Source organism: Narcine bancroftii, chromosome 5 (assembly GCF_036971445.1).
Source record: "Narcine bancroftii isolate sNarBan1 chromosome 5, sNarBan1.hap1, whole genome shotgun sequence".
In the NCBI taxonomy this organism is placed as follows: domain Eukaryota; kingdom Metazoa; phylum Chordata; class Chondrichthyes; order Torpediniformes; family Narcinidae; genus Narcine; species Narcine bancroftii.
The window spans coordinates 211,643,132-211,670,874 of NC_091473.1; the positions used below are offsets into that span (position 1 = coordinate 211,643,132).

The following is a 27,743-nucleotide window of genomic DNA, read 5'->3' on the forward strand; positions in this document are numbered from 1 at the left end:
TCTACCTTCAGGGAACGATGTACCGTTACTCCTAAATCTTTCTGCTCTTCTGTATTCCTCAATGCTCTCCCATTTACCACATATGTCCTATTCTGATTCTTCTTACCAAAATGAAGCACCTCACACTTATCAGCATTAAATTCCATCTGCCATTTTTCAGCCCACTTTTCTAAGCAGTCCAAATCCCTCTGCAATCCTTGAAAACCTTCTTCATTATCCACTATTCCACCTATCTTAGTATCGTCTGCATATTTACTAATCCAATTCACCACCCCATCATCTAGATCATTAATGTATATAACGAACAACAATGGGCCCAATACAGATCCTTGAGGCACACCACTGGTCACCGGCCTCCAACCTGACAGACAATTATCCACTACCACTCTCTGGCCTCTTCCTTTCAGCCAATGTTCAATCCATTTGACTATCTTAAAATTTATACCTAAAGACTGCACCTTCCTAACTAACCTTCCATGTGGTACCTTATCGAAGGCCTTACTGAAGTCCATATAGACAACATCCACTGCGCTACCCTCATCCACATTCCTAGTCACCTCTTCAAAAAATTCAATCAGATTGGTCAAACATGACCTTCCTCCCACAAATCCATGTTGAGTGCTCCTGATCAGACCCTGTCTATCCAGATGTTTATAAGTACTATCTCTAAGAATTTTCTCCATTAATTTACCTACCACAGACGTCAAACTTACAGGCCGATAGTTGCCAGGCTTCCTCCTTGAACCCTTTTTAAATAACGGAACCACATGCGCAATGCGCCAATCCTCCGGCACTATCCCCATATCTAATGACATTTGGAAAATTACCGCCAGAGCCTCTGCTATTTCCTCCTTCACTTCTCTCAATGTCCTGGGGAAGATCCCGTCTGGTCCCAGAGACTTATCCACCTTTATATTCTTCAAAAGCCTTAAAACTACACCTTTTGTAATCTCTATATTCCCCATATTTACCCAATTTGCTTTTTTTATCCCACATCTCCCAATATCCTTCTCCTTAGTGAATACCGAAGAAAAGAAACTGTTCAATATCTCCCCCATTTCTCTAGGCTCCACACACAGTTTTCCACTCTGATTTTCTAAGGGACCAATTTTGTCTCTAGCTTTCCTCTTACCATTAACATATTTGTAGAACTCTTTTGGATTAGTTTTCACCCTGCTTGCCATAGTTTTCTCGTACCTTCTTTTAGCTTTCCTAATTCCTCTCTTAAGATTCCTCTTACATTCAATGTATCTTTCAAACATCTCCTTAACTCCATGCTTCTTATATCTAATGTACGCCTCCCTTTTTCTTCGAACCAAGTTTCCAATATTCCTTGAAAACCACGGCTCTCTCAAACCTTTTGCCCCTCCTTTTAACCTAACAGGAACATAAAGCTTTTGCACTCTCAAAATCTGATCTTTAAAAGACTTCCATCTCTCTACTACATCCTGCCCATAAAACAAATTGTCCCAATGCACACCCTGCAAGTCCTTTCGCATCTCCTCAAATCTAGCTTTTCCCCAATCAAAAACCTCAATCCTTGGCCCTGATTTCTCTCTTTCCATAATGACATTGAAGCTAATGGCATTATGATCACTGGACCCGAAGTGCTCTCCAACACTAACCTCCGTCACTTGACCCATCCCATTTGCCAACAGTAGATCTAACACTGCTCCTTCTCTGGTCGGCACCTCTACATATTGTTGTAAAAAACTATCTTGCACACATTTCACAAACTCTAACCCATCCAGTCCTTTCACAGAATGTGTTTCCCAATCTATATGTGGAAAATTAAAATCTCCCATAATTACAACCCTGTGCTTATCACAAATATCTACTATCTCCCTACAGATTTGCTCCTCTAGGTCTCAGTCCCCTCCGGGTGGTCTATAATACACCCCTACAAGTGTAACCTCTCCTTTCCTACTCCTCAGTTCCACCCAAATAGCCTCCGTGGATGTACCCTCTAATCTATCCTTCCTAGGCACCGCTGTAATATTTTCCCTGACAAGCAATGCAACCCCACCTCCTCTTGCCCCTCCGACTCTATCACACCTAAAACAACGAAACCCAGGGATATTCAGTTGCCAATCACATCCCTCCTGCAACCATGTCTCACTAATCGCTACCACATCATACTTCCAAGTATCAATCCACACTTGAACAACTCCACTAGCTTCCCCCTCCTACTCTCCACCCATAACCCTCCAACCCCTCACATCCATGTACACAACCAACCTTCTCTTAAATGACAGAAGGGACCCTGCCACAACTATCTCTTTTGGAAGATCATTCCATTCTGCCACCACTCTCTGAGTGAAAAAGCATCCTTTAATATTTCACCTAAAGTTTTCCCCCTTTACCCTTAACTTATGCCCTCTTGTTCCAACCTCCCCTGCCCTCAGGGGAGTCTATTTACATCTACTCTATCTATTCCCTTCATAATTTTAAATACCTCTATCAAATCCCCTCTCAGCCATCTACATTCCTTGGAGCTGAGACTGTAGTTGGTGTAGAGTTCATGATTATACAAGGGAAAAATATTGCAGTAGTTTCCCGTTGCCTTCTTCAGGAGATCGATCCTCCCACCGTTTTTAGTTGAGGAGGAATTGTGCATGGACCCAGAACTGATGGACATTAGGGATGTATTAACAGCAATGACTGGAACAGCTATCAAAACAAAACCTTGTGTCCATCAGAGATGAACAGTGCACAATTGGAAGATGTGTACTCAGGGAAAACCGATTTGTAATTCCACAGAAATTGAGAGGGAGGATGGTAGCACTGGCTCACGAGGGAGATTGTTGAGACAAAACAAAACTTCTATACAAAGTTTTGGTGCTAAGGAATGGAAAAAAGATGTGAGTTCATGTCATGGGTGTCAGGTGAAAAGCAGACCTAACCCACCTGAACCAATACAAATCACACTGCTACCAGCAGGACCATGTGAGGTCTGCTTGACTTCTTGGGGCTATTCACAACTGGAGAGACAATTATGGTGGTTTTTGAATACTACAGCAGATATTATGAGTATGTCATAATGAAAACAGCAGAAAAGACTATTGCAGCACTGAGGGAGATCTTCGCCAGACATGGCTTACCAGTGACTTTGCATTCAGACAATGGACTTCAATTCATATCAGAGATATTCCAAGAATTCATGAGAACCATTGGTGTGCACCACCACAAGGTTAAACAGGCCATTGGAGAAGTTGAACATCAGAATCAGTCACTGGAGAAAAGAATGAGAATCGCCCAAGCAGAAGGCAAGGACTGGAAAGCTTTTTTGATGATGTAGCAGCATAGGGAGCGACACCACATAGCACCACAGGAAAAAGCCCAACTCTTATTCGGAAGAAAGATCAGAACCAAAATACCACTGGTTGTTGACATAATGAATAACCAGGAAGTGGAAGACAATGATGCTGAAAGAAAAGGGGCAATAAAACTATGCAGACATGAAAAGGAATGCCAGACCTTCAGATGTAATAGCAGGGGATGAGGTACTGGTGAGGAAAGAAAGTCAGAATAAAATGGACACTGTTTATTCCCCAACCATATATTGTGATGTCCAGAGGAAATTCAGTCACCAGAAAGTGTTACTTATGACAGAAATACACTACATGTGAAAAAGTATAATTGTCGCAAGGCTCCTGTGATGTTGGCACCAGACAAAACCGCAAGAGAGCAGAGCCAAGATGATCGTTTTGATGGACCTGGAATGCACCAGCTGGAAGGAGAAACTTCTTGAAACCAGCATCATAGTGGTAAACAAACTGAGCAGGACATCATGGTCAGCAGTCCAGACAACACCAGGAGATAGACCACAACATCAGCAACAACCACCCAGGAGATTTCAAGATGGAGTAGCATGGAAAACTGTATTTTATGGTTTGGAAATCTGTGTTTTGTAAATCATCCAGGAAAATATGTGATTTGGAAATTGAAGTTGATATTGGTATTGAAAATCATCAGTATCAGAAGTTGATTGTTTTAAAAGTAGTTTAAGCATTATTCATTTATTTGATTATCTTTTTTATTTGATGAGGGATGTCGTAGTGATAGATAATATAGTTGGATTATCAACTATAATGGCTGGCATGTTGCACACAATTATGAGGGAGTAAAAATGGTAGAATAAAGACCAAGCATATTTGAACTCAACCTATGAGTGTTTGACCTCAGGATTTGACACAACCCTGTTTGGATTGAGGGTGGAGGGGGGGGGGGGGTTTGCTGGTGAGGTGCTGTCATTGGATTTGATTATGTGCCTTGTTCAGCATAAGGGCACTTGGGTGTTTATATATATTCAGACTGTGGTTTTAAACACATTTTCGTTTTCCAGTTGTAATATGTAAATTCCAGAGTGATGTGGCTTCCAAGGGGTGGAGTGTTGTGTGTGAGGGAGGCTCCCTGCCTATTGCTAGTGATCACATGGCCTCCCCAACTGAAACTCATTCGCAAGTCACACCACCTGTCAGTACATGGTGTACTCTTTGTTCCACTCAAATTCATTGACGGTGTTCCAAACTGCAGGTGGAATGCCAGTTGATTGGGCTCAGACAAGTCAGTGCACACTTTGCCATTGGCTGGTTCATATCACTCAGTACCCTTATTGGCTAAAGTCCTGTATATAGCACTAGCACAGAGGACACTCACTCTCTGTCTTATGGTGCTAACCCCAAACACCGCTCCATGCCAGGTCGCTGTATTAATCTGCTTCAGGGACCTTGCGCTGTTGTATTAATCTGCTTCAGGGACCTCACGTTGTTGTATTAATCTACTTCAGGGATTTCGTGTTGTTGAATTAATCTGCTTCAGGGACCTTGCACTGTTGTATTAATCTGTTTCAGGGACCTCGCACTATTGTATTAATCTGCTTCAGGGACCTAGTGTTGTATTAATCTGCTTCAGGGACCTTGCGCTGTTGTATTAATGTTTCAGGTACCTCACACTATTGTATTAATCTGCTTCAGGGACCTAGTGTTGTATTAATCTGCTTCAGGGTCCTTGCGCTGTTGTATTAATCTGCTTCAGGGACCTCGCGTTGTTGTATTAATCTGCTTCAGGGTCCTCGCGCTGTTATATTAATCTGCTTCAGGGATCTCAGGTTGTTGAATTAATCTGCTTCAGGGACCTTGCGCTGTTATATTAATCTGTTTCAGGGACCTCGCACTATTGTATTAATCTGCTTCAGGAACCTAGTGTTGTATTAATCTGCTTCAGGGACCTAGTGTTGTATTAATCTGCTTCAGGGTCCTTGCGCTGTTGTATTAATCTGCTTCAGGGACCTCGCGCTGTTGTATTAATCTGCTTCAGGGACCTAGTGTTGTATTAATCTGCTTCAGGGTCCTTGCGCTGTTGTATTAATCTGCTTCAGGGACCTCGCGCTGTTGTATTAATCTGCTTCAGGGAACTCGGGTTGTTGAATTAATCTGCTTCAGGGACCTTGCGCTGTTGTATTAATCTGTTTCAGGGACCTCGCACTATTGTATTAATCTGCTTCAGGAACCTAGTGTTGTATTAATCTGCTTCAGGGACCTAGTGTTGTATTAATCTGCTTCAGGGTCCTTGCGCTGTTGTATTAATCTGCTTCAGGGACCTCGTGCTGTTGTATTAATCTGCTTCAGTGTCCTCGCGCTGTTGTATTAATCTGCTTCAGGGACCTCGCGCTGTTGTATTAATCTGCTTCAGGGTCCTCACGCTGTTGTATTAATCTGCTTCAGGGACCTCTTGTTGTTATATTAATCTGCTTCAGGGAGCTCGCGCTGTTGAATATTCAAAATGAGCAGACCAAGCAAGCAAAAGGTCCGTCAATATTCAGTGGAGTTCTTGAAGTTTGGGTTTATACCTGTTGTACACAATGAACATGCAGCTTTTTGCCTATTATGCTAACAGACTTTGACAAATGAATCAATGAAAGCAGGCTGTCTTGAAGCTCATTTGAGGTTACAGCATCCTAATCTTGTCAATTAGAAATTGGAATATTTTAAATCACTGAAAGAGAAGTTTGAAAATAGATCAAAAATCACTTAATTATTCGCTGTGCATACTACAGCCCTGCATCATACCCTTGAAGCTGGCTAGAAATTTATCTGCTGATAACAAAACTTGGGAAGAATCATACGATTGGGGAGGAACTGATTAAACCTGCAATATCATTGTTTCTCAAAACAGTTCTGCAAAAGGATGACAAAGATGTCCGAGCAATGCCATTGAGTAATAGTACTGTCTGCCACAGATGACATGGGTCAAGATGTTGAAAAACAGCTTATTGAGAAGTTGAAATCATGGAAGTTCTCAATACAACTGGATGAATCTACTGTGCAGAATAGTAAGGCTATGTTATTGGCATACGCAAGAATGATCATGTCGATTCTGTAATGTGCTGATCAAGGAAGTGATATGTTCCATCACCACCTTGTCAGGGCTCCTCAGATTGTACCTCTCTGCATTCACCTCCATGTTTCATCCCCCATGTGTCCACCCATTCCACCAGCTTGTCCAGATGGTCTACATTTGGCCAGGATTGGAATTAATGTCCCAAGGGGATTGTTCGCCAATGATGTTGGGGAGGGTGAGACAACTATGACATGGGAATGGCATTATCTGCAGGATGACAGAAGGAAGTAAATTAGAGACAGAACCAAAAGGAAGAAAAGGGGGGTCAAAGTGGAGGACAGAAAAAAATTAAATGCAATAGACAAAAAAGCAACGTGATTGAAAAAGTCACCGAGTGTGAGGGCACTTTATCTGATTATCCAGAGCATTGGAAACAAGGCTATCAATTGAGGTTGGAGATGATTGGGAATTAAATATCCAGGCTGCAAACTTGACACCATACAATATATTCTGTCTCCAATGCCTCCAAGCAGAGGGCATGCATGAACATTAACTTCCAAATTCCTTTCACCACCCCTCCCCCTCCTTTTCAGAGTCTCTTTTCCTCATATCTCTGGCTCCTTCCCTTGTCACTTCTCAACTTGTCTTCCACCCTCCCACCTGCATCCATCCCGGACCTCTTACCAATTAGTCTGTGCTGCTTCCCCAATCCTCCTTTTTTTCCCACATTCCTGACGAAGGCCCCAGGTCCGAAACATCGACTGCCTTTCCCTTCCTGTGGCCACTGTGTGTCCTACTGAGTTTCTCCAGCACTTATGTGTATTGCACCTTACATTCCATCCCGGAACTCTCCAACCAGGTGGCATCAATATCAACCTCCAGTTTCTGTTATCCCTATTTCCTCTCCTCCAGCTCCCCCATCCCCTTCACTTCCTTCTCCCATCAGAGAGGTACCTTCTTTGCCCTCTCCCCAATCATTTCTCAGCATTCATTATCTCAATACCCCCAGTATCCACCTATAATCCCATGGTCCCCCACTTTCCCATCACCTTTTTATTTGGCATCTGTTTCATTTTTCAGCACACCTGGGGAAGGGCTTAAGCACGAAAAGTCGACTGCCTTTCACTTTCTCTGGACACTGTGTGCCCTTCTAAGTTTCTCCAGCACTTGTGTCCAGTATTAGATCCCAGCATCTGCACACCCACATCATCTGAAAATCCAGAGGTTGCAGCATCGAGTTTCAACAATCAAATGCAAACACCAAAGGGAACTTGTCCAGCAGTTAACGACATTGATGTCTCATGGCTGGTTTATGATTTCATCACAAAAGCCCAGCCACACAGGCACCAGGTCAGAGGTCACCACTAGTCACCTCAGCAGTGACACACAAAATTCTGGAGCAACTGAGGAGGTCAGGCAGCATTCATGGAAGGCAACAGACGGCAGGAACCCTACACTCAGAATAGCAGTGAAAGAGGGCAGAAGCCTGAATAATAGTGGGGAGAGTGAGATGGGGAGGAGCTCAGGCTACAGGGAAAATCCTCATTAGTACAACAACCCTTTGGCCTCTGAAACATCGATGTTCTGTACTGAACAGGATACACAAGTTTAACTAAACTGTTGCCCCCACACGATCCACCTTCCTCCATAATTATGGATCAGCCAAGAACTAATACACCTGGTAGGTTGTTCCAGGGTCCCACTGCTCTCTGGATAAAATATTTGCGCCAAGCATCTCCCTCAACCTTCTGCCCTCCCCCACCCCCCACACTCTTACGCATGGTGGAAGTATGCTGACTAGCCATCTTTTACCAGGGTGGAAGTATGCTGACTAGCCATCTTGGCGCTCTCTCTCCCCTTATGAACTTGCTGGTGTCCCCACAGACTGGAAAGCTGAGAGAACACCTTCCCACACAAGGAGCAGGTAAATGGGCTCTCTCTGGAGTGAACTTTCTGGTGTGCCTGCAGGCCAGAGGGCTGAGAGAAGCCTTTCCCGCACATGAGGCGGGTTAACGATTTCTCTCCAGTGTGAACACTCTGGTGCCTCAGCAGGTTGGAGGATATTGTGAATCCGATCCCACACAGCGAGCAGGTGAATGGTCTCTCCCCGGTGTGAACCCGCTGGTGTGCCTGGAGGCCAGAGAGCCGAGAGAATGCCTTCTCGCACATGGAGCAGGTGAAAGGTTTCTCGCCTGTGTGAACACGCTGGTGTGCTCGCAGTGTGGAGGACTGAGTGAATCCTTTGTCGCACAGAGAGCACGTGAACGGTTTCTCACCGGTATGAACCCGCTGGTGTGCCTGCAGGCCAGAGAGCTGAGAGAATGCCTTCTCACACATGAAGCACATGAAAGGTCTCTCCCCTGTGTGAACTCGTTGGTGCACCCGCAGGTCAGAGGACTGAATGAATTTGATCCCACACGTGGAGCAGATGAACGGTTTCTCCCCAGTGTGAACCCGCTGGTGTGCCTGAAGGCCAGAAGGATGAGAGAACCCTTTCCCGCACAGGGAGCAGGTGAACGGTTTCTCCCCAGTGTGAACCTGCTTGTGTGCCTGCAGGCCGGAGGACCGAGAGAATCCCTTCCCACACAGGGAGCAGGTGAACGGTTTCTCCCCGGTGTGAACTCTCTGATGCCTCAGTAAGTGTGAGGATTGAGAGAACCCCTTTCCACACAGTGAACAGGTGAATGGTTTCTCCCCAGTGTGAATTTTCTGGTGCTTCAGAAGGTATGAGGACTGGGTGAATCCCACCCCACACAGGGAGCAGGTGAATGGTCTCTCCCCAGTGTGAATTCTCTGGTGGCCCTGCATAGAAGACAAATTGGTGAATCCTTTTCCGCATTTGCTGCAAGAGAATGGTTTCTCCTCAATGTGAACTGTCTGGTGCCTCAGCAAGTTAGAGGACTGGGTGAACCCCTTCCCACACACGCAGCAGGTGAATGGACTCTCCACAGGGGGAACACACCTGTGCTCCTCCAGGTCCTTGGAAGTTTGAAAGCTCTTCCCATAGTCAGAGCAAGGGAATGGGCTCCCCCTAGTGGGGACACACTGGTGTTGCAGCAGTGCCTCAGAGCTGGTGAATCCCTCCCCACACTTGGAACAGGGGTATGGTCTCTCCCCAGTGTGAGTGCAGGGATGTGTTTCCAGCAAGTCCACAGAAAGCCCCGCCTCACTGCATGCTTCACTTTGGAGTGTTTTATCTTTGGTCACCTGACCCTCCATGTTGGCCAATCGGCTGGTCCAGTTTCTCCGTGCAATTATCTCCACACTCCAAATCCACCAATAAAGTTGGTTGATCTCCAGTCCCAAGGAATCTAATCGCAGTGTCAGACTACAACGTGGTGTTGCCCATAGTTTCCTTCCTGGATACGCATCACTTTCTTAACCCTGTGAAGAGATGATGGTGGAGTGAGAGGGAGCAAGGTATTCTCTGCAGCCTATGTTCCAGGACGACACACCCTGGAGGCATGGCCAGCAACACAACAAACTGTGGAAGTGTCCTGAACTGCAAGGAGGATCAATATGGACAGGTAGACACATTTCAGATTAAATTTAGTACAGAGAAACAAGAGTGATACATTTTAATGAAAAGAAGAGGCAACAAAAACTGGAAAGCAAGGAACCCAGAATTTACTATTGTATGGGGTCTAGTTTTGCAAATGATATTTTAGGAAACACATGACGGTCTGAGGGAGGGCACAGAATTCTTTAAAATGCCTTATGGCAGCTTCTGTTTTCAATGTCGATGACTACATTATTACCCAGAGTCCTCAACGCTCCAGAAACTGCTCTGACCAATGAGCCACAATAGCGCACATGTAAACTGCATCCCCAGTCAACTTTCCACTGTGACATCTAAAGGATCGCCAACGTCTAACCAATCTCAACCACCCGGTCCACATTAGAGTCCTGTCACTCATCCGCTAAAACCAGACATAACACACATATAGACAAGCAATACATATACAAGACAAGTATGTCATCTACACAAATAATAAATAGTTTTGTCCATCTGAGTGTCTCTGATGGTTAGTGTGAGCTGTTCCTTTGGTTGTTCAGCATTCTCACTGCCTATGGAGAAAGAAGCTGTATGTCAGCCTACTGGTGCTGGCTCCAATACATGATTTTGGGCACCCTCTTCAGACAATGATCCTGATAGATCACATCAAAGGTGGGGGGGGGGGGTGGAGAGGAAGAGGGAGCAGACACCTTTTCCATAAGTGTATGAAGGAGGCTCCACGCAGTCTGACAGCTCTGGACGCGGTCTCATGCGAAGCCAGACTCTCATGGGTCACTGTAGAAAAGATCATTTAAAAACCATGAGCGGAGTTGAGGAGTGAACGCCTGAGAAACATGCATTAAAATTTAAGGGGTTTTCAGCATGAAAAGTGGAATAAGATGTGATGTGGAATGAGTGAAGAATAGGAGAACAAGTGAAGAGATAAAGAAGAGAAGTCGACAAATGGAGAAAAGTACGAGAAGAGTAGATGGGAAAGGGTGACGTTAGAGTTTAAGGGGCCTCGCGGAATCTGCCGTAGGTTCAAGCTGGTGAAATAAGAAACATGCCAGCCAATTGCAGCCATCATATTGAACGATACTCGGATCAAAGGACTTGCTAAGCACATGAGGCACATGTTCCAGGCCAGTCAATGAAATGGGGAAAACATGGACAAAGGTTTCTGCTCTGACCAGAGGGAAAGCATTTCGTTCAATATGTATAGTCAGTGTGGAAGCAATAAACAAGAACCTTTCCAACAGTTATAACCCTAGATTTGAACTCAATAATGATTAAAATCTTAATTCATACTTTTAAGTTATTTGCAATGAAGAAGCGAGCTAATGTTAGTCAAGTATGGGCAGGTTGTGGAGGACTGTGCCTTGAAGGAACATGGAACAGCCACAGCATGCAATTTTGACATCATCACTTTTTGATAACACTTTAGACGACCTACTGCCTACGAATGGCAAGTACAATGATGGCTGGCAAAGTCGGGTAGGAAAACACTGTGAAAACATGAGGTGGCAGCAGGGGTCACGCCAATCGAAGGGGAGGCGGCGGGGGTCACGCCAATCGAAGGGGAGGCGGCGGGGGTCACGCCAATCGAAGGGGAGGCGGCGGGGGTCACGCCAATCGAAGGGGAGGCGGTGGGGGTCACGCCAATCGAAGGGGAGGCGGCGGGGGTCACGCCAATCGAAGGGGAGGCGGCGGGGGTCACGCCAATCGAAGGGGAGGCGGCGGGGGTCACGCCAATCGAAGGGGAGGCGGCGGGGGTCACGCCAATCGAAGGGGAGGCGGCGGGGGTCACGCCAATCGAAGGGGAGGCGGCTGTTGCTGCGAGAGTGAGAGAATGACTGGTATGACTAAAGACATGATGGCTACTTGGGTGGGTAGCACATCCACAGCGGTGGTGGCAACAACTACATGATGTGACCACTACTACCTGACCGCTTGTAACAGACAGGGGAGGAGGGTGTTGGTGATGATCCTACCCTCCCTGTTTATGAAGGGACTCTGCTCAATTCAATCAAGCTCACTTTTTTGGAACACTAACTATCCCTCTCATCACATTCTCGTCATTTGCCATCAACGTCTTGGTGGGGGGGAGGAGGTGGGAGCCCATTCTGAAATCTTCCCTTTAACTAATCCCTGAGTAGCCTTTCTCAGGACAGGGCGAGAAAGGCCAGGTATGCAATTGAACAAAAAGACATCTGAATTACTGGATTGTTGAAGAAAAATTATTTAACTCTGGCAACAGTGAACAACCAGCTGAACTCTCAGCATTGGCAGACAGCATGAAGGGCAAGTAGCCAATATCTACACAGAAACAGTGTACGGCTGGAGGGTGGTTCATAGCAGGGGTAAGGTTTGTGCTTGGAGAGGGTACTTCACTGCAGGAGGTAACCCTGTTAGAAAAGAGCAAGAAATAAAAATAATGCATGAGGCCAGGAAATTACCATCCAAATTGGCAGTGATTAAACCTGCAGCACACACAAGGGGCTGATCCAATGTCCACTGGTAGTAACCACGCTGACAAGTCTGTGAAAACTGCAGCTGAGAATGTTCAATGCTGGCAGGAGCACTGGCCTCAGGTAAATCAAGCAGCATTGTTAGAAGTAAAAGAGGTATCTGCAGGGTTTGACACAACAATTAGTGAGAAACAAGATTGGGAAAATAAAGGGGGCACCTTGGACAAACCAGTAGGCCTGTGGAAAAAAATTACGACAGGACAAATTGTGGTGTCGAGCTCGTTAATACAGGAAATTTGCAGGGCAGCTTGTGGAGTGAAATACTCGGGGGGGGGGGGGGGAGGGGGAAAGAGATGATGAATAAAATTTGAAACCATTGATTTATGAAAAAATTGAAAAATACAATCTTCAGATGCCAAATCTGAAAGGAAACCAAAAAAGGAATTCCTTCCACACCAAGCCCAATACCACCACCAGTGGGTCCACTTACTCGCTTAGTGATGGACAATATAAATATGATCGACCTTGCAGAAGGAAAATCCTTTTGCTTTGAAATAATTAGCAGGTCCTCAAGATGGGTGGAGTAATTTCCCACCCTGCATACAGACGCCAAAACAGCAGCAAAAGAATTTTCCCAATGTTTGGAGAATGTCAGACTTCGAGTAGTGAGATGGCAAATGATTATATAAACGCACTGTATAAAATTATGGGAGCTGAACAGTAATTCTCTTGTGTGTATTAGCCACAGTCAACTGGGATAGTACAAAGATGTAATGGTGACTTATAAACTAAATTGGCAAAAATCTGCAGAAAGACCATTAAATCGGAAACAATGCTTACCATTAGCACTCCGGACCATGAGAAATGGTGAAAATGTACCCATTTAACATTACATGAGATGGTTACTGGAAGGAATTCTGTGGAGCTAACAAATCCAAAATTAGTGCATTGAATTTGCCACAGCTGTAAACAGTTTTCTCTTTTACTTTTGATGTCGAGGGAAAAAAATACTTTAAAGAAATAAATGGAATTTGCATACATGTTTTTAAAGTGTAAGTTTTATAATTTACTTTGAAAACAATTTTGTTATTGATAGAAATATAATGTTTGAATTAGAATTCACTTTTACATTGCAAAATTGAAATTCACAATTGCAGCTGAAACAAGCTGGTCCTGCAGTGAGTGAGTCTGCCCAATGGCCAGACTCTTCTGCCTGTATCCAATTCTCTGCCCTTGATCTCAGCCAGTGGTCAGGCTGGTTCCTGTCCATGTGTCCTTCTTCCCTATCTCTGGCACCAGGATTCCGTAACCATTTATGTTTATTGTTCTTATTGGGTATAGGAGGGGATTGTGGATCCCCAATAGGAACAGAGGACAAAATGGTCTCTGTGGGGGTTTAACACAGAAGTCTTCAGTTTAAGAGAGGAAGTGAGGAAGAATAGATGTTGGAGATTTAATCAGTGGATTAAAAAAAAATCATTAGGAACCATAAAGAATGAAATGAAATTTATGAATTACTAGAATCCAAAACGTGAGGGTGACACCAATCCCACAGGCAGGGGAAAATTTGGTGCCAGAATTTTCATGGAAAAAAAGAGATGCTCAATTCCATAACAAAAATAATTCATTAGAAAATTTCACGTGGAGAAAAATGGGAAATACTGTTGTTCCCTTGGTATGGAGTAACTTTCTTAGCTGATCACATTCATAACCGGATGGCGTTAAACCCTGCCCCCACACCCAGAACTCGTCCTTGCTTCACTGTCACCTTTCCCCAATGCTGTATGCTTCTCTCTTCCCTTTTCACAGAGCCAAAAATCAATTCTCATCTCTCCTCTTATCATATCCAATGAACACCAGCCAGCCGTGTCTTTATTCTGAGCCTTCCTGTTCTCTGTGTTATGAGCCCAAAGGACCCCAAAACCTAACAGCAATTCACTCAACAAATATTCACCACAACAAATGGTTACTTAAATAAAAGTCACTTTTTTATTAACTTGAAACATGAAAACAGAATCAAACTTTAACTTAACCTAACTTAACCTCCTTCTAATTCTAAGCACACAAGTGTGTAATTCTAGAAAAATTCTTTGGTTCACAGTCCAATCTCACTTCTCATTCTTCCAAGTTCCCTGGTTGCAGGCAATTCTTATACTGTGCACAGAATTTAACATGTTCACGAGGCTTTGGTGCTCGAAAGGTAAATGGTTACCGCTCAGGAAGGTTCTTGTAGGCTTTGTAAAGAGAGATGTGTTGTTCCAGGATTTCCACAACTGAGGCACCACCATTAGTCACCTGTGTCTTGCTGCTGAAACTTGCCCCATCAGGGTTCTCCAGATGATAACCTCTTTCTTTCAGGTTACCACAGAGTTCCTTTCTGTTTCTCTTATTCCAAGGGAAACACCAGACTGCCAGTACTTTCAGCCATCCTTCAACCTGGCTGAAGCTTCTGTTTCGGTTCCAACAAGCTTCCTGCTTCAGTTTCAGCTTCAGCAAGCTTCTCTGTCTCACCCACACTGGCTGAGACAACTTGTTTCACTCCTTCTCACTCTCTCTCTCTCTGACTCACACTGTCAGATACAACTTGCTTGACTGACTCCCTGTGCTTGCAAAAACCACCTGACCATCAAACAATAGGAGTCAGCCTTCTGGTTAATTTGTTGACCCATCAGTGACCTCTGAGCACTCTTGTCAAAAGCCTTACAATAAAGGTATGAGGAGACAGTAAGTCTCTTGCTGTTGCTTTAAAGACAATAGTCCATTCATTTAATTCAATTAACACCCATTTGTGAAGTCTCCATTTGCCCTCTCCAAAGTCACTGTGGATATGAATTCTCCAGTATTTCAAATAAGATCTGTTTTAAAGTGTGTGTACGTAACCTACTCTAAATATTCTGTCACATCTACTTATTCTTTACTTAATCCTTGAAGAAGGAATCAAGCCTAAAACATCGGTAATATGTCTGGATGCTGACTTCCTCCAGCATTTGTTTTTACGACAATCACAGCATCTGCAGCCTTTTGTGTTTCACCACATAGGTAACATTACCTACACAATGTCAACATTTGTAAACCAGACTATTAAAGGATTTCAGACTTTAACAGCTACTTTGAAATGACACAGACTGACTACCTTTAAAGTATGAGATAGCAATACGCTTTATTTTGGCAAAGCATGGGAATGTTGCGTGTACTAAATTTAACAGGCGATGCATGTGAAAAGATGTTTCCAGATTCAGACGGTAACAAACGCCATCAGTGTTTTGAAAACGAGAGACACATTTAGCCCATCGAAAATGGCAAAAATAAATAGAGTTATTGAGGACCCTGGGGAGCTCTGCTAGTGCTCCTCCTGATCCCCAGAGCTGGAGCCTTGGGCATGGCTGTGTGTGGGTGCAAAGTCGGCGGCGGCGGGAATCCAGTGGGGTCCGAGAGCCGAGTGAGGACGGAGTGAAGTGGTGGGGAAGGACGGGTGAAGAACATACAAACCTGGCAGCTGCAAAGTGGAACCTGATATAGAAGAAGGCACCTAAAGCATTGACCACGCTTCAAAATGGCGACGGGTGGGCAGACAGGAAATAACGTCACATACCATGCGGCCATTTGGCCAATCAATGCTACCCATTTCCGTTAGTCCCGCCCTACGAGCTGATTGACAGTTACAGCAGTGCAACGGTGTGCGGGCGGGTGTCAATCAGAGGAACAAGCAGCTGCAGCAGCTGGAACCTGAAGCGCCGGAGAAACTCACGCAGGGAGTGAAGGGAACCGACGTCCCGGAACGTTCTCTCTCTTTCCCTCCTCCTCCTCCTCCATCTCCTTCCCTCGATCTCCCCAGCCTCTTCCGTCCCGTCTTCTGTCAGATCTCTACCCTCCTTGGTCCCTCTGTCCTCGCCCCATCACTTCTCAGCTTCTTTCTCTTCTCCCCTTCCACGTTTATTCAGGCCTTTCCCTGTTTGTACAGATTCGTGACAAAGGGCTCAGGCCCGTAACGTGGTTCAGCTTTTACTTCCTGTAGATGCTTCGTGACCTGCCCTCGATCCCAACACCTGCAGGTTTTCTTGTTTCACTCCAGGGGGACGTTGCTTTGCATTTTACTAGGCACTTTCAATTGGCCAATTGCCCCGCTTGTAAAGCCGCATATTTTGGCAACATGCGGCTGTTGGGAGGCCAGGTGAATGTGCAGGAGGCGCTTACAATGCGAACTTTGTAACCCTCCTCCGAGAGGGATAATCGCCGAGCACAGTGGCCTCCCCAGCCATCTGAATGCAGCCGCCTAAAAGCTGGCGAGCCCTGACAGATCCTCTCCCAGCTGCCCCTTCCCCCGGCGCAGTACGCAGGGACAAGAGCGGCCGGCGGGGGAGAACAGGGGCTGGAGCGGCCGGCGGGGAAGAAGGGGGCTGTCCGAAACAATGCCAGTACCCGACTCGAGCGCCGTACTCCCCCGCCGGGAGGCAGAGCGATCAGTGTGGGGACTTTCCATAGGGGATGTCTCCGCGCTGATAGCCCGCGCTGGCTGTCCCATCTGACAGCCAGCCATCCTAACTTGACAGCTCAAGGGGCAGGAGCCGGAGTGCGCTCAGATGCGCATCCTGGTGCAACTCTACCTTCAGGTGGCCAGCTCTGTGCTTTTAGCGCTGCCACCTGAACGGCAAATCAAAGGGTCATTTTCTCTTCTTCAGGCGTATTCTTAGCGGAGAATACACCTGAAGAAGCTTACTGAATGTTTTGTGGATGTTTTCCTCTGGTTGTTAAATTAATTGCGATCATTTTGTTTCATTTAACCCAGGGGTGTCAAACTCAAATTCACGGAGGGCCAAAATTAAAAACTTGGACTAAGTCGAGGGCCGAACTAAATATTTATTGAAAATTTTCAACAACATCCGCATGTTTTCTCTTCTTTCAACATATGTAATGTTAAACTTTAGGATATAACTTTAGGAGAATAATGTTACAGGTCAGGAGTAGGTAGCTCAAGTTCACCCTTTGCTTGATCAGAGGGAAACCTATTTGGTCCCTGTGGAGATGTAGTCAGCATTCACAGGCTGTGTCCATTTTGGCCTGCATCAGGACTCAGCATTTCCTGCTCACTCCTCAGGCTCTAGGCCTCTATTCACCCTCGATCCACCATCCCTCTACCTGACCAGTCCTTTACCCAACCTCTACTCACTCCTCACTCCACTCGCTCTGCCTCTACCCACCCCATCCTATACACGCCCCTCTACTGCCTCTCCCCTCAACCTGTTCCTCCCTCTACCCGTCTCTCACCCTCTAATCACCCCTCCCCTACTCGCCCTGCCCCTCCCCTTTTACCTCTTCCCTATCCACCCCTCCTTCTACTCATCCCTCCCTCTAACTGCCCCTCGCACCACCATAACTTCCCCTGCCCATTACTCCTCACCTACACCCACTGCCCACCCCTGCTTATCCACCCACTCAGGCCCAGCGCGCTGCCGATCAGCCTTTGCGGACAGCCACCATCTCTCTCTTCACATGCAGGGCCGAACCAGCCGTTCCTGGGGTCCGCGCGGGTGCAAGCGCTGAAAGCCGTGGCGACCGGGAGAAGTGCGCTCGCGCTGTGGAAGGGCCGTCCGGTGCCAGTCGCGCGGGGCTCGCGCTGCCCGGGGGCCGTGCGCAGCCTGCCATGCCCGTCGCACAGACAGGAAATCACAGGCACTCGCCCATCCGCCGCACCGCTCGACAGGTGGGAGAAATGACTGGTTGTGCGGGGAGCCTTCCAACTGGCTTGCCGGCTGATGACATCAACAGACTTCTCGTGTTACAATTTCTCGTGTTACAATGGGGAAGGATGTGCAATGAAGGGGGAGGATGGTGGGGGTGACATTACCAAAAAACAGCATCGGCTCTCGCTGCAGGGCGGGCCACCTCTAATACATTTTTGAAATGATCTTGCGAGCCAATTATTTGGCCCGCGGGCCAGAGTTTGACATGTGTGATTTAACCTCTTCCCGGATCTAAACCAACTTCGGAACCACCACGTTCCTGCGAACTCGGCAAGATCCCGGTGGAATGTTTGAACGAAAGTGAAAGCAGTGACTTGAACAGTTTTGTGGTGTCTGAATTAAAAGGCTGGGGAGAAGGGAAGAAACGGCAGGGGGTGGAGAACAGAGTCAGAGCAACAGGCAAACGGTGACCATTGGATACGGCGAAGAGGAGGATTCTGGTGGGATGGTAGAGGAGGGAGAAGCTGAGGGAGAGGGCAACGAAGGGTATCTCTCTGATAGGAGAAGGGAGTGGGGAGCTGGAGGAGAGGAAAGAGAGGGATAACAGAAACTGGAGGTTGATATTGATGCCACCTGGTTGGAGAGTTCCGGGACGGAATATAAGGTGTAATACACATAAGTGCTGGAGAAACTCAGTAGGACACACAGCGGCCACAGGAAATGAAAGGCATTTGATGTTTCGGATTTGGGCCCTTTGTCAAGAAGGGAGGGGGAGCAGCACAGATGAACTGGTAAGAGCTAATAGGTGGATACAGGTGAGAGGGAAGAAGAGAAAGAAACTAAGAAGTGACAGGAGAGAGATCAGAGAGTTTCTCTCTGACAGCTGTCTGGTACAGACATCGGCTGTCTGACCTGTACCTTGATCGACATTGAATAAAAATGGCTGTGACAGGAAGATGTCGTCTGGTTGGAGACTGCAGAGATGAAATATAAGGTCTTGTCCTTCCAGTTTGTGGGTGGTGTCAACGATTCTGGTCCAGATTGTTGTTCCGATGGGGCTTTTCTTTGCAGCTCCAGCTCTCTGTGTGTTTGTACAATCCCCAGTTGACCTGCTTGCACCTGTTCATCAGCTTTTTCATCTAAACTACATCAGATCTCCTGGATCACTTACCCTTTGTAATTGCTGGGTTGGCTGATATGGACGAGCCCTGTTTGAGCTGTACCTTGATGGACATTGATTTAAAATGGCTATGACGGGAAGATTTTGGTTTTGTTCTTAACTTCTGAAGCACCTTCTGGGTGACTTTAACTCCAGATTTAATAGCATGTCCTTTAAAACTCATTGAACAGTGCCTGTGCCAATATAATGCTATTATTTGATGATCCTTATTATTCCTAATCTCTACCCAGATCGATTCAACATTCTGCTCCACAGACCCAATATCATCTCTCACTACTACCATGGTCTCATCCTGAATCAAGAGTGCAACCCCACCTCCCGTATCTTCCCATCTATCCTTCCAAATTACCTGATGCCCCTGGATATTTAATTCCCAATTATCCTTTTGGACTGATTACTAGTATTAACCTTTTCTCCAATGCTCTGGACATTCAGATAAATTGCGCTCACACTTGTGATTGTTTTTAATGTGACTTTTTTGTCTATTGCATTGAATTTTTTTCTGTTCTCCACTTTGACTTTCCCCTATTCTCCCTTTTGCTCTGTCATCTTGCAGATAATGCCATTCCCATGCCATAGAAGTCTAAGCCTCCCTAACAGCACTGGCAAAAAAATACCCCTGGGATGTCAATCCCTCCCTAATAGCACTGGCAAAAAATACCCCTGGGACATCGATCCCAGTCCTGCCCAGGTGTAGATCATCTGAACGGGCTGGTGGGACTGGCAGACCCATGGGGGAAATGAAACATGGAGGTGAATGCAGAGAGGTTCAGTCTGAGGAGCCCTGACATGGGGTTAATGGAATGTATCTGTGCTCACTTCCTTGATCAGCATGTTACAGAATCCACCAAGGAACTATTTTTCTGGGAAGAAAATGGAGAGGCAAATTTAAACTGGAGAGCAGAATTCAAAACATGGTGCAGAGAAAAGGAGAGACCCGAGAGGGGGCTTAAATGAAATGAAGATTGTGAGCTTTCTGAGGAAGCACAGATTACAGCAGGAAGGGAGTAATAATAAACATGGGGACCACAATTTCAGGAACTCAGTTCTGAAACACAGGTGACACGTTTGCTGTAGCTGTGAGTATGAGCTAGTTCAGCACCAGCAAAACCAGGTTGAAATCCAACACTGTTTGTAAGGATTTTCTATATTTTCCTCATGTTTGTGTGGGTTTTCCCTGGGTTCTCCAGATTCCTCCCAACCTCCAAAATGTACGGCGTTGAAGGTTAGTTTGGCTGTAAATGGGCAGCACTTTGTCTACATTACCTCATTTGTGCCTTGTGTACCTGTGTGGAGGCAGCAAGTAGGAATTTCAGTGCTTCTGTACATGACACTTCTGTGTATGATAATAAACTCTCATTGTTGTCATTCAAGATGGGTGGGGATTGAGGGGCGGAGCCTGGTTGTGGGAACAGGTTTCGGACCTAGGAAGGTTCAGTATTGGGAGGTTGCTGATGTGTCCCGCTTGTTGTATGTGTGTGAGACGGGTGTTTGGGGGGTGTCAGGGGCTGCTGGGTCCTTTTTGAAGGGGAGGCTGTTTGTGTTTCTATGGGCTGGGGGACAGTGTCTGATTGTGGCTGGAAGCACGAAGACTTGGAGAGGTTCTGTGGTGCCTGGGTCTGTAGAAATATTTATCCCACCCCAGGATCACTAGGTTAAAGGGCAGTTTAATTCCCACTTATCAGATGCCCCTGAAAACCCCCAAATTATGATGCCTTTGCCTCAAATCAACTGATCCATCTGTGACTCTGCATTTTGCACTCATGCACTGTCTTGTATCAGCATCGAGTCCACGCTTATGAAGATCCAGCTGCGCTGGATGGGTCACGTCTCCAGAATGGAGGACCATCGCCTTCCCAAGATCGTATTATATGGCGAGCTCTCCACTGGCCACCGTGACAGAGGTGCACCAAAGAAAAGGTACAAGGACTGCCTAAAGAAATCTCTTGGTGCCTGCCACATTGACCACCGCCAGTGGGCTGATAACGCCTCAAACCGTGCATCTTGGCGCCTCACAGTTTGGCGGGCAGCAACCTCCTTTGAAGAAGACCGCAGAGCCCACCTCACTGACAAAAGGCAAAGGAGGAAAAACCCAACACCCAACCCCAACCAACCAATTTTCCCTTGCAACCGCTGCAATCGTGTCTGCCTGTCCCGCATCGGACTTGTCAGCCACAAACGAGCCTGCAGCTGACGTGGACTTTTTACCCCCTCCATAAATCTTCGTCCGCGAAGCCAAGCCAAAGAAAGAAAAGACTGTCTTGTACTATGAATGAAATGTTCATTTGTCTTCTTGCTAACCTTTCTTTTCGCATTCATGAGACAATAAACCTGAATAATTAGACCTTAGATTTATTCCTTGGGTGAACGGACAGGCAATGTTTCGAGTTGGGACCCTTTCCTGAGACTGAGGGATAATGGAAGAGGAAAGGAAACAAGCAGGGGAAGGACTGGGGAGGGGAAACAGCCAAATCTTTCACTTTTCTTCAAATGGGGTGTCCTGGAAATGGGAAACTCACTTCTGCTGACACATTTCATGGGGTCACAAGTTGTCCAAGTCCATTCCAGAATAAGGGAGTTCTCCGTTTTCTGGACTGTTCACATTCTGAGGTTGGTTTAGATCCGGAAGGAGATTAAACAAGACAGAAAACACCACAAAGTGATCGCAACAAATTTATTAACCACAGGAAAACATTTAACAAATTGCAAAGCAGCAAACCTCTGGCCCTTCAGCCCAATCAGGGACTCAACTTGAACACAGACTGAAAAGTGGGGGTGGGGGATGGTTCCTCCTTGACAATGTGCTGCTGGTGGAATTTCAGTTGCTTACAGGTGCCGGGGGAGGTCCGGGCACTGGATGGTGGGGGCAGGGGTGGGGAAAAATGGAGGACCTGGATACTGACTCTCCCACTGCAAAGCCAAACCTCGCTGAACAGGATGCACAAAGATCAAGTCGCTTGGGTAAAACAGGACAATCTGCAGAGGATTTGGTCAAGTGTAGAACTGCAAGAGCACTGGAGAAACTCAGCAGGTCATGCAGCATCCACAGGAAGTAAAAGGCAGTCAACAAACCAGAACGGAGCCCTTTGTCAGTCGTGCCAAATATCAGGCCCAAATTTTAAAAATGGTGGGGGAGGGGAAGGAGGAGGAGCACAGACTGACAAGTAAGAGGTAATAGATGGATGCAGGTTAGGTGGGGGGGGGGGGGGCAGGAGTAAGAAGCTGAGAAGTGATGGGGAGAGAGCAGAGGTTAAGAAGGGGAGCTGTCTGACAGGAGGAGGAAGGGAAGAGGGTGGGAGATGGAGAATGACCAGGGGGAGATGGTTCATGGAAATTGGAGGTCGATGTTAATGCTGCCTGGTTTGAGAGGGCTGAGACAGAGTATAATTTGGTGGAGTCCTTGATTTGCAGAGCACAAGGCCATAGATAGATATGTCCATGTGGAAATAGCGTGTGGTATTGAAACCACAGTTGAGCCTGGGATCGAGGTGGTTACCCACGTGCGCACTGGATGAGTTTTAGTATCATCTCCCCTGAAGGAGACACCATGATGAGCCCTCCTTATCCAAGCTCCCCCTCCTTCAACTTCTTTTACTTTTGTGTAATTCACTCATCATCAGCCATGTCCTCTCACGGGGATGTGAGAGATAATGGATATAGGAAGTAAAGTTAGTATGAATAAAATAGTAAGTCCTGGGGGTTGAGATGTGTGAATAAGGACAAAGGCAGATTCATGAATAAGGACCATGACATGATGGGACCCAGAAAGGATACCCCATGGTCTTTCAGGTTTACAGAAACTGCAGGTAGACAGACAGAATTACCAAATGACAAACCAATCCTGGAGGCAGAAGAATGTTAAGGGGGGGGGGGGGTATCTCAACACTGAAATGAACTGTATAGTTGGGTGAGCCCCAGTCAGTATGTGTGTGTATTCCCAGGGTAAGGGGAAGCACCCAACTTTGCATTGTTGTACAATAAATGTTCTTTGTTCTCAATTTTTGTCTCAAATGAAATCTGTGAAGGTACTTCTGTTTCTCACAAATGGGGACTCGTCCGGGATCACACTCCCTCCACTAACAGAGTGCCCGACGACGGGGATAGGTGCACCCCGGCTGATTCAGCTGGACTCCCGGACGAAGGGTGACTGGTCAGTGGACGAAGCGAGTGATATCCGAGAGGAGGCATTGAGAACAAAAGACGGGAGGACGTTAAGGAAGCGCACTAGGAATAGCTACTGGATCCCGGTAAGAGGAATTTATTTACCTGCTAGTATGGGAGGAGTAAGTAGCAAGGGAAACAGTCCTGGAGAAGGACGGGAGGATCAGATACCTAAACATAGTCCGTTAGGATTAATGTTACCTGATTGGGGTGCGGGGAAAACCCGTGGAAACGATAAACAGACCATGGTCAGGTATTGCTATCAGGAATGGGTTAAGAATCCAATAAGAGGGAGTTCGGTATATTGGCCAAAGTTTGGATCCGACGAGGACTGGATGTGTCAGGCATTGAACATCTGGCTCTACCAAAATCAAGGAGGTAATACCGAGAGCAGAGAATATGCAGCCTGTTGGCTCAGTGGATCGTTTGATCAAATGATTTTGAGCGAAAAGGAATGTAAGAACAAGAAGGATGAGGAACCTTCTGCCCCTGACATACAAGGATGGGATGTGTTACATTCCCTTCCTCCACCTTATGCTCCCCGTGAGCCGGCTCCTATCTCCCCCCTCTCACCTACACTTTACCCTTTTTCACCTTCCCCTCTTCCTCCACAGTTAGAGAAAGAAAATGAAAGTAGGGGTGGTATGATGACCTGCTCACAGAGTACAAGATTACTGCCTCACTTGACACGAGAGGGAGGAGACTTTGATTATGAGGGTCATTCAGAACATAACAGGGGGGGGGGGGATAAGCCAGAAATTAACTGGATGAGACCTTTACGAGAGGTTCCCTTGGGAGGGGAAGTGGGGGGATTTGTAAATGTGTCTCTGACCAGTACTGAGGTGTGCAATTTTAAGAACGAAATGACCTCTCTGATAGAAGACCCTCAGGGATGTGCAGAACAATTAGATCAATTTTTGGGACCTAATATATATACCTGGGATGAATTAATGTCTATCTTTAAGACTCTGTTTACTTTGGATGAGTGTGGAATGATTCACCAGGCAGAGATTAGAGTCTGGGATAGGGAACACCAGGGGGGGCCAAAGGCAATACCTGGAGAAGCTAAATTTCCCCTGGCAAACCCAAATTGGGAAAAGACTACTAATGATGGTCGCACCCGAATGGATGAGTACAGTGTTAATCTAATAAAATGAATGAAGGAGTCTGTTCCAAAAGGACAGAACTTTAAGAAGGCATTTGAGGTTTCCCAAGGTCCCGAGGAGACCCTCTCCACATTTTTGAACAGATTACGTGCGGCCATACACTGCGGCCATATGGGGGGTTGGATATAGGATCCCCAGCAGATGAACAGTTGGTATTGAAGGGCTTTGTTACTAATTCAGCCCCAGATATCAGGAAGAAATTACAAAAGACAGAAAATTGGTATGAACAGGGAATAACACAGCTTTTACAGATCGCACAAAGGGCATACGTCCAGAGGTCTGAAGATAAACAGAAAGGAAAGGCTAAGATTTGGATGCAGGCAGTCAAGGAAGTTGTGGAGGGACAGCAGGGAAATGTTAGGAGATGTGTACCAGCTCCTGGACGTTGGGAGGAGCGCCAGGAGTGGGGAAGTGGAAACCAGAGCAGAGGCAGAGATAGAGGAGAATTCCGGGGACGACGACCATCCCCGGGACCCCGTGGAGACCCTGGTAGAAATTGGGAAACAGGAGCATTAGTTTGCTATTATTGTAAAAAGGAGGGACACTTTAAGAGGGAATGCCCAATGCGAGCCAGGGAGACGCGATCTTATGCATTGATGGAGGCAGATTATGAATAGGGGGGGGGTCACGGTTCTCAGCCAATACACACCATGGGGCTGCACGGAGAACCATTGGTAAATTTAACCATAGGACCCCACAGTGACGAGATGACTTTTCTAGTAGATTCAGGGGCAGCCCGGTCTAGTATTTTACAAAGGCCCGACGGTGTTAAAACAGAAGGGACAGTGCTGGTTTCGGGAGTGGGAGGAAGAGATTTTACGTTCCCTATACTAAAGAATGTAAGGATACAAATGGGAGAAAAGATCATAAGAGGATATTTTACTAGTTCCCCAAGCTGGAGTTTGCCTGTAGGGACGAGATTTAGAAGACCAATTGGCTATCGGTACCAGACCACAGAGATCAGGTATCGGGGTTCAATTTTATGTACTAACAGAGGAGGATCGGGAACTAATAAATCCTAGAGTATGGGCAAAAAGAGGCAATGGAGGAGGGTTAGATGTTCCTCCCCTGCAAGTTACTTTAAAAGACCCTGACCAAGTAATTAGATGAAAACAGTACCCAATTCCTATGGCTGGCCGAAAGGGGCTGCAGCCAGTAATTGACCAATTGGTGAAAGATGGTATACTCGAACCTTGTATGTCACCATTGTGAGAGATGAGTAAACTTGACATGAAAATATGAAAGATGGGGAAACTAGTACAGACACATGGAGTGATGGATTAAACCAGTATGAACAGGCTAACCATGGAAATTAGGATGCAGGAAGCAGAGTCAACCTATGTAAGATAAGAACCTGCTAGTCCTTTCGACAGGATCAGTGAGCCCACCGTATGAATAAGATAAGGAGAGGCAAGGAATAATAGAATGTAGGAAGTAGAAGTAGTCTGGGTGAGATAAGGGTCCCCTAGCCCTAGACAGAAGTACCAAGTTCTACATATATAATTAGTAAGCCTTACACAGATTTATCAAGTTATGCATATTAAATTAGTAAACCCTAGACAGGATATGAAGAGATGTAGCTCTGAGAGTTGGAAAGGTGTGAATAGGGACAAGGGCAAGGTTGTGAATAAGGACAATGAGGATAATGACATGATGAGACACCGACAGGATACCCCCCTGGTCCTCCAAGTTCACAGAAACTGCACGTAGGCAGAAAGGATTGCCTAATGCCAAACCCATCCAGGAGACAGAAGAATGTAAGGGGGAGGGTATTCCTATACTGAAATTCACTGTATAAAAGTTGGGTGAGCCCCAGTGTATGTGTGTATTCCCAGGGTAAGGGGAAGCACCCAACTTTGCATTGTTGTAAAATAAATGTTCTTTGTTCTCAATTTTTGTCTCGAGCAATTTCTGTTAAGGTACTTCTATTTCTAACAAATGGGGGCTCGTCCGGGATCACACTCCCTCCACTGACAGAGTGCCCGACGACGAGAGTAGGTGCTCCCCAGCTGATTCAGCTGGACTCACGGACGACGGGTGGCTGGTCAGTGGAAGAAGCGAGTGATATCCGAGAAGAGGCATTGAGAACAAACGACAGGAGAACGTTAAGGAAACGCGATAAGAGTAGCTACTGGATCTGGTAAGAGAAATTTTTATACCTGTCAGTATGGGAGGTATGGGCAGTAAGAAAGAGAATCCTAGTGAAGGATTGGATGATCAGATAACCAAACAGAGTCCATTAGGAGTAATGTTATCTGACTGGGGTTCGGGGAGAACCTGGGGAAAAGACAAACTTCATGATTAAGTACTGTTGTCTGGAATGGGTTAAAAGCCCTATTAAAGGAAGCTCGGTATATTGGCCGAGGCTCGGATCCGAGGATGACTGGATGTGTCAGGAACTGAACATCTGGTTGTATAAGAATCAAAGGGATAACATTGAAAGCAGGGAATAGGCAGCCTGCTGGCTCAGAGGATCGGGTTGATGAACTGGTCCTGAAAGAAAAGAGAAGTGAAGACAAGAGAGATGAGGAACCTCTTGTACCTGGAACACAAGGATGGGATGTGTTACATTCCTTTCCTCAAGAGAATAGGGGTGGTATGATGACCTGTTCGCAGAGTATTAGATTGCCTCCACGGTCGACAAGAGACAGAGGCAATGGTAGTTTTGAGCAGAGTGAGAACCTCCAGGAAGAAAGGGCAGGACAATGTGAGTCAGTTTCTAAAGAGCAGGATTTCAGAAATAATAAGCTAGAAGTTAGCTGGATGAGACCCCTACGGGAGGTTCCCATGGGAGGGGGTCTCGGTTTTGTAAATGTGCCCTTGACCAGTACGGAGGTGCGTAATTTTAAGAGGGAAATGATTTCCCTGATAGAGGATCCCCAGGGATGCGCTGAACAATTGGATCAATTGTTGGGACCAAATATATATACATGGGATGAATTAACGGCTCTATTTAGGACTCTGTTTACCCTGGATAAGCGTGGAATGATTCGCCAGGCAGGGATTAGAGTCTGGGATCGGGATCACCAAGGGGGACCAGATGCGGTACCTGGAGAAGCTAAATTCCCCTTGGCTAGACCTAATTGGAATAAAAATACCAATGATGGTCAGGTATTAATGGAAGAGTATAGGGTTAATCTGATTAAAGGAATCAGGGAATCTGTTCCGAAGGGACAGAGCTTTAAAAAGGCATTCGAAGTTCCTCAGGGACCCGAGGAGACCCCCTCGGCATTTTTGAATAGATTGCGT

General features: G+C 46.2%; 1 protein-coding gene across 8 annotated transcripts in view; it reads right to left on the reverse strand.

Moving 5' to 3' along the window:
* The window catches only part of LOC138764743 (zinc finger protein 227-like), a 61,334-nt gene extending 45,454 nt beyond the window's left edge, over positions 1–15,880 (reverse strand). For 2 of the 8 annotated variants that reach the window (XR_011358293.1, XR_011358295.1), the window contains exons 1-3: positions 15,796–15,880; positions 13,147–13,231; positions 7,392–9,726 (exon numbers count right to left, since the gene is read on the reverse strand). Coding sequence is in view for 3 of the 8 variants with exons in the window: in XM_069940991.1 (XP_069797092.1) it covers positions 8,140–9,561 (1,422 nt within the window). In the remaining 5 variants the exon portion in view is untranslated. Of the gene's footprint in view, positions 1–3,529; positions 9,727–10,548; positions 10,634–13,146; positions 13,232–15,795 lie in introns of those variants that run through there. The other 6 variants (XR_011358297.1, XR_011358294.1, XM_069940991.1 and 3 more) reach the window with 6 other exon arrangements.
* Positions 15,881–27,743: the final 11,863 nt, after the last annotated feature.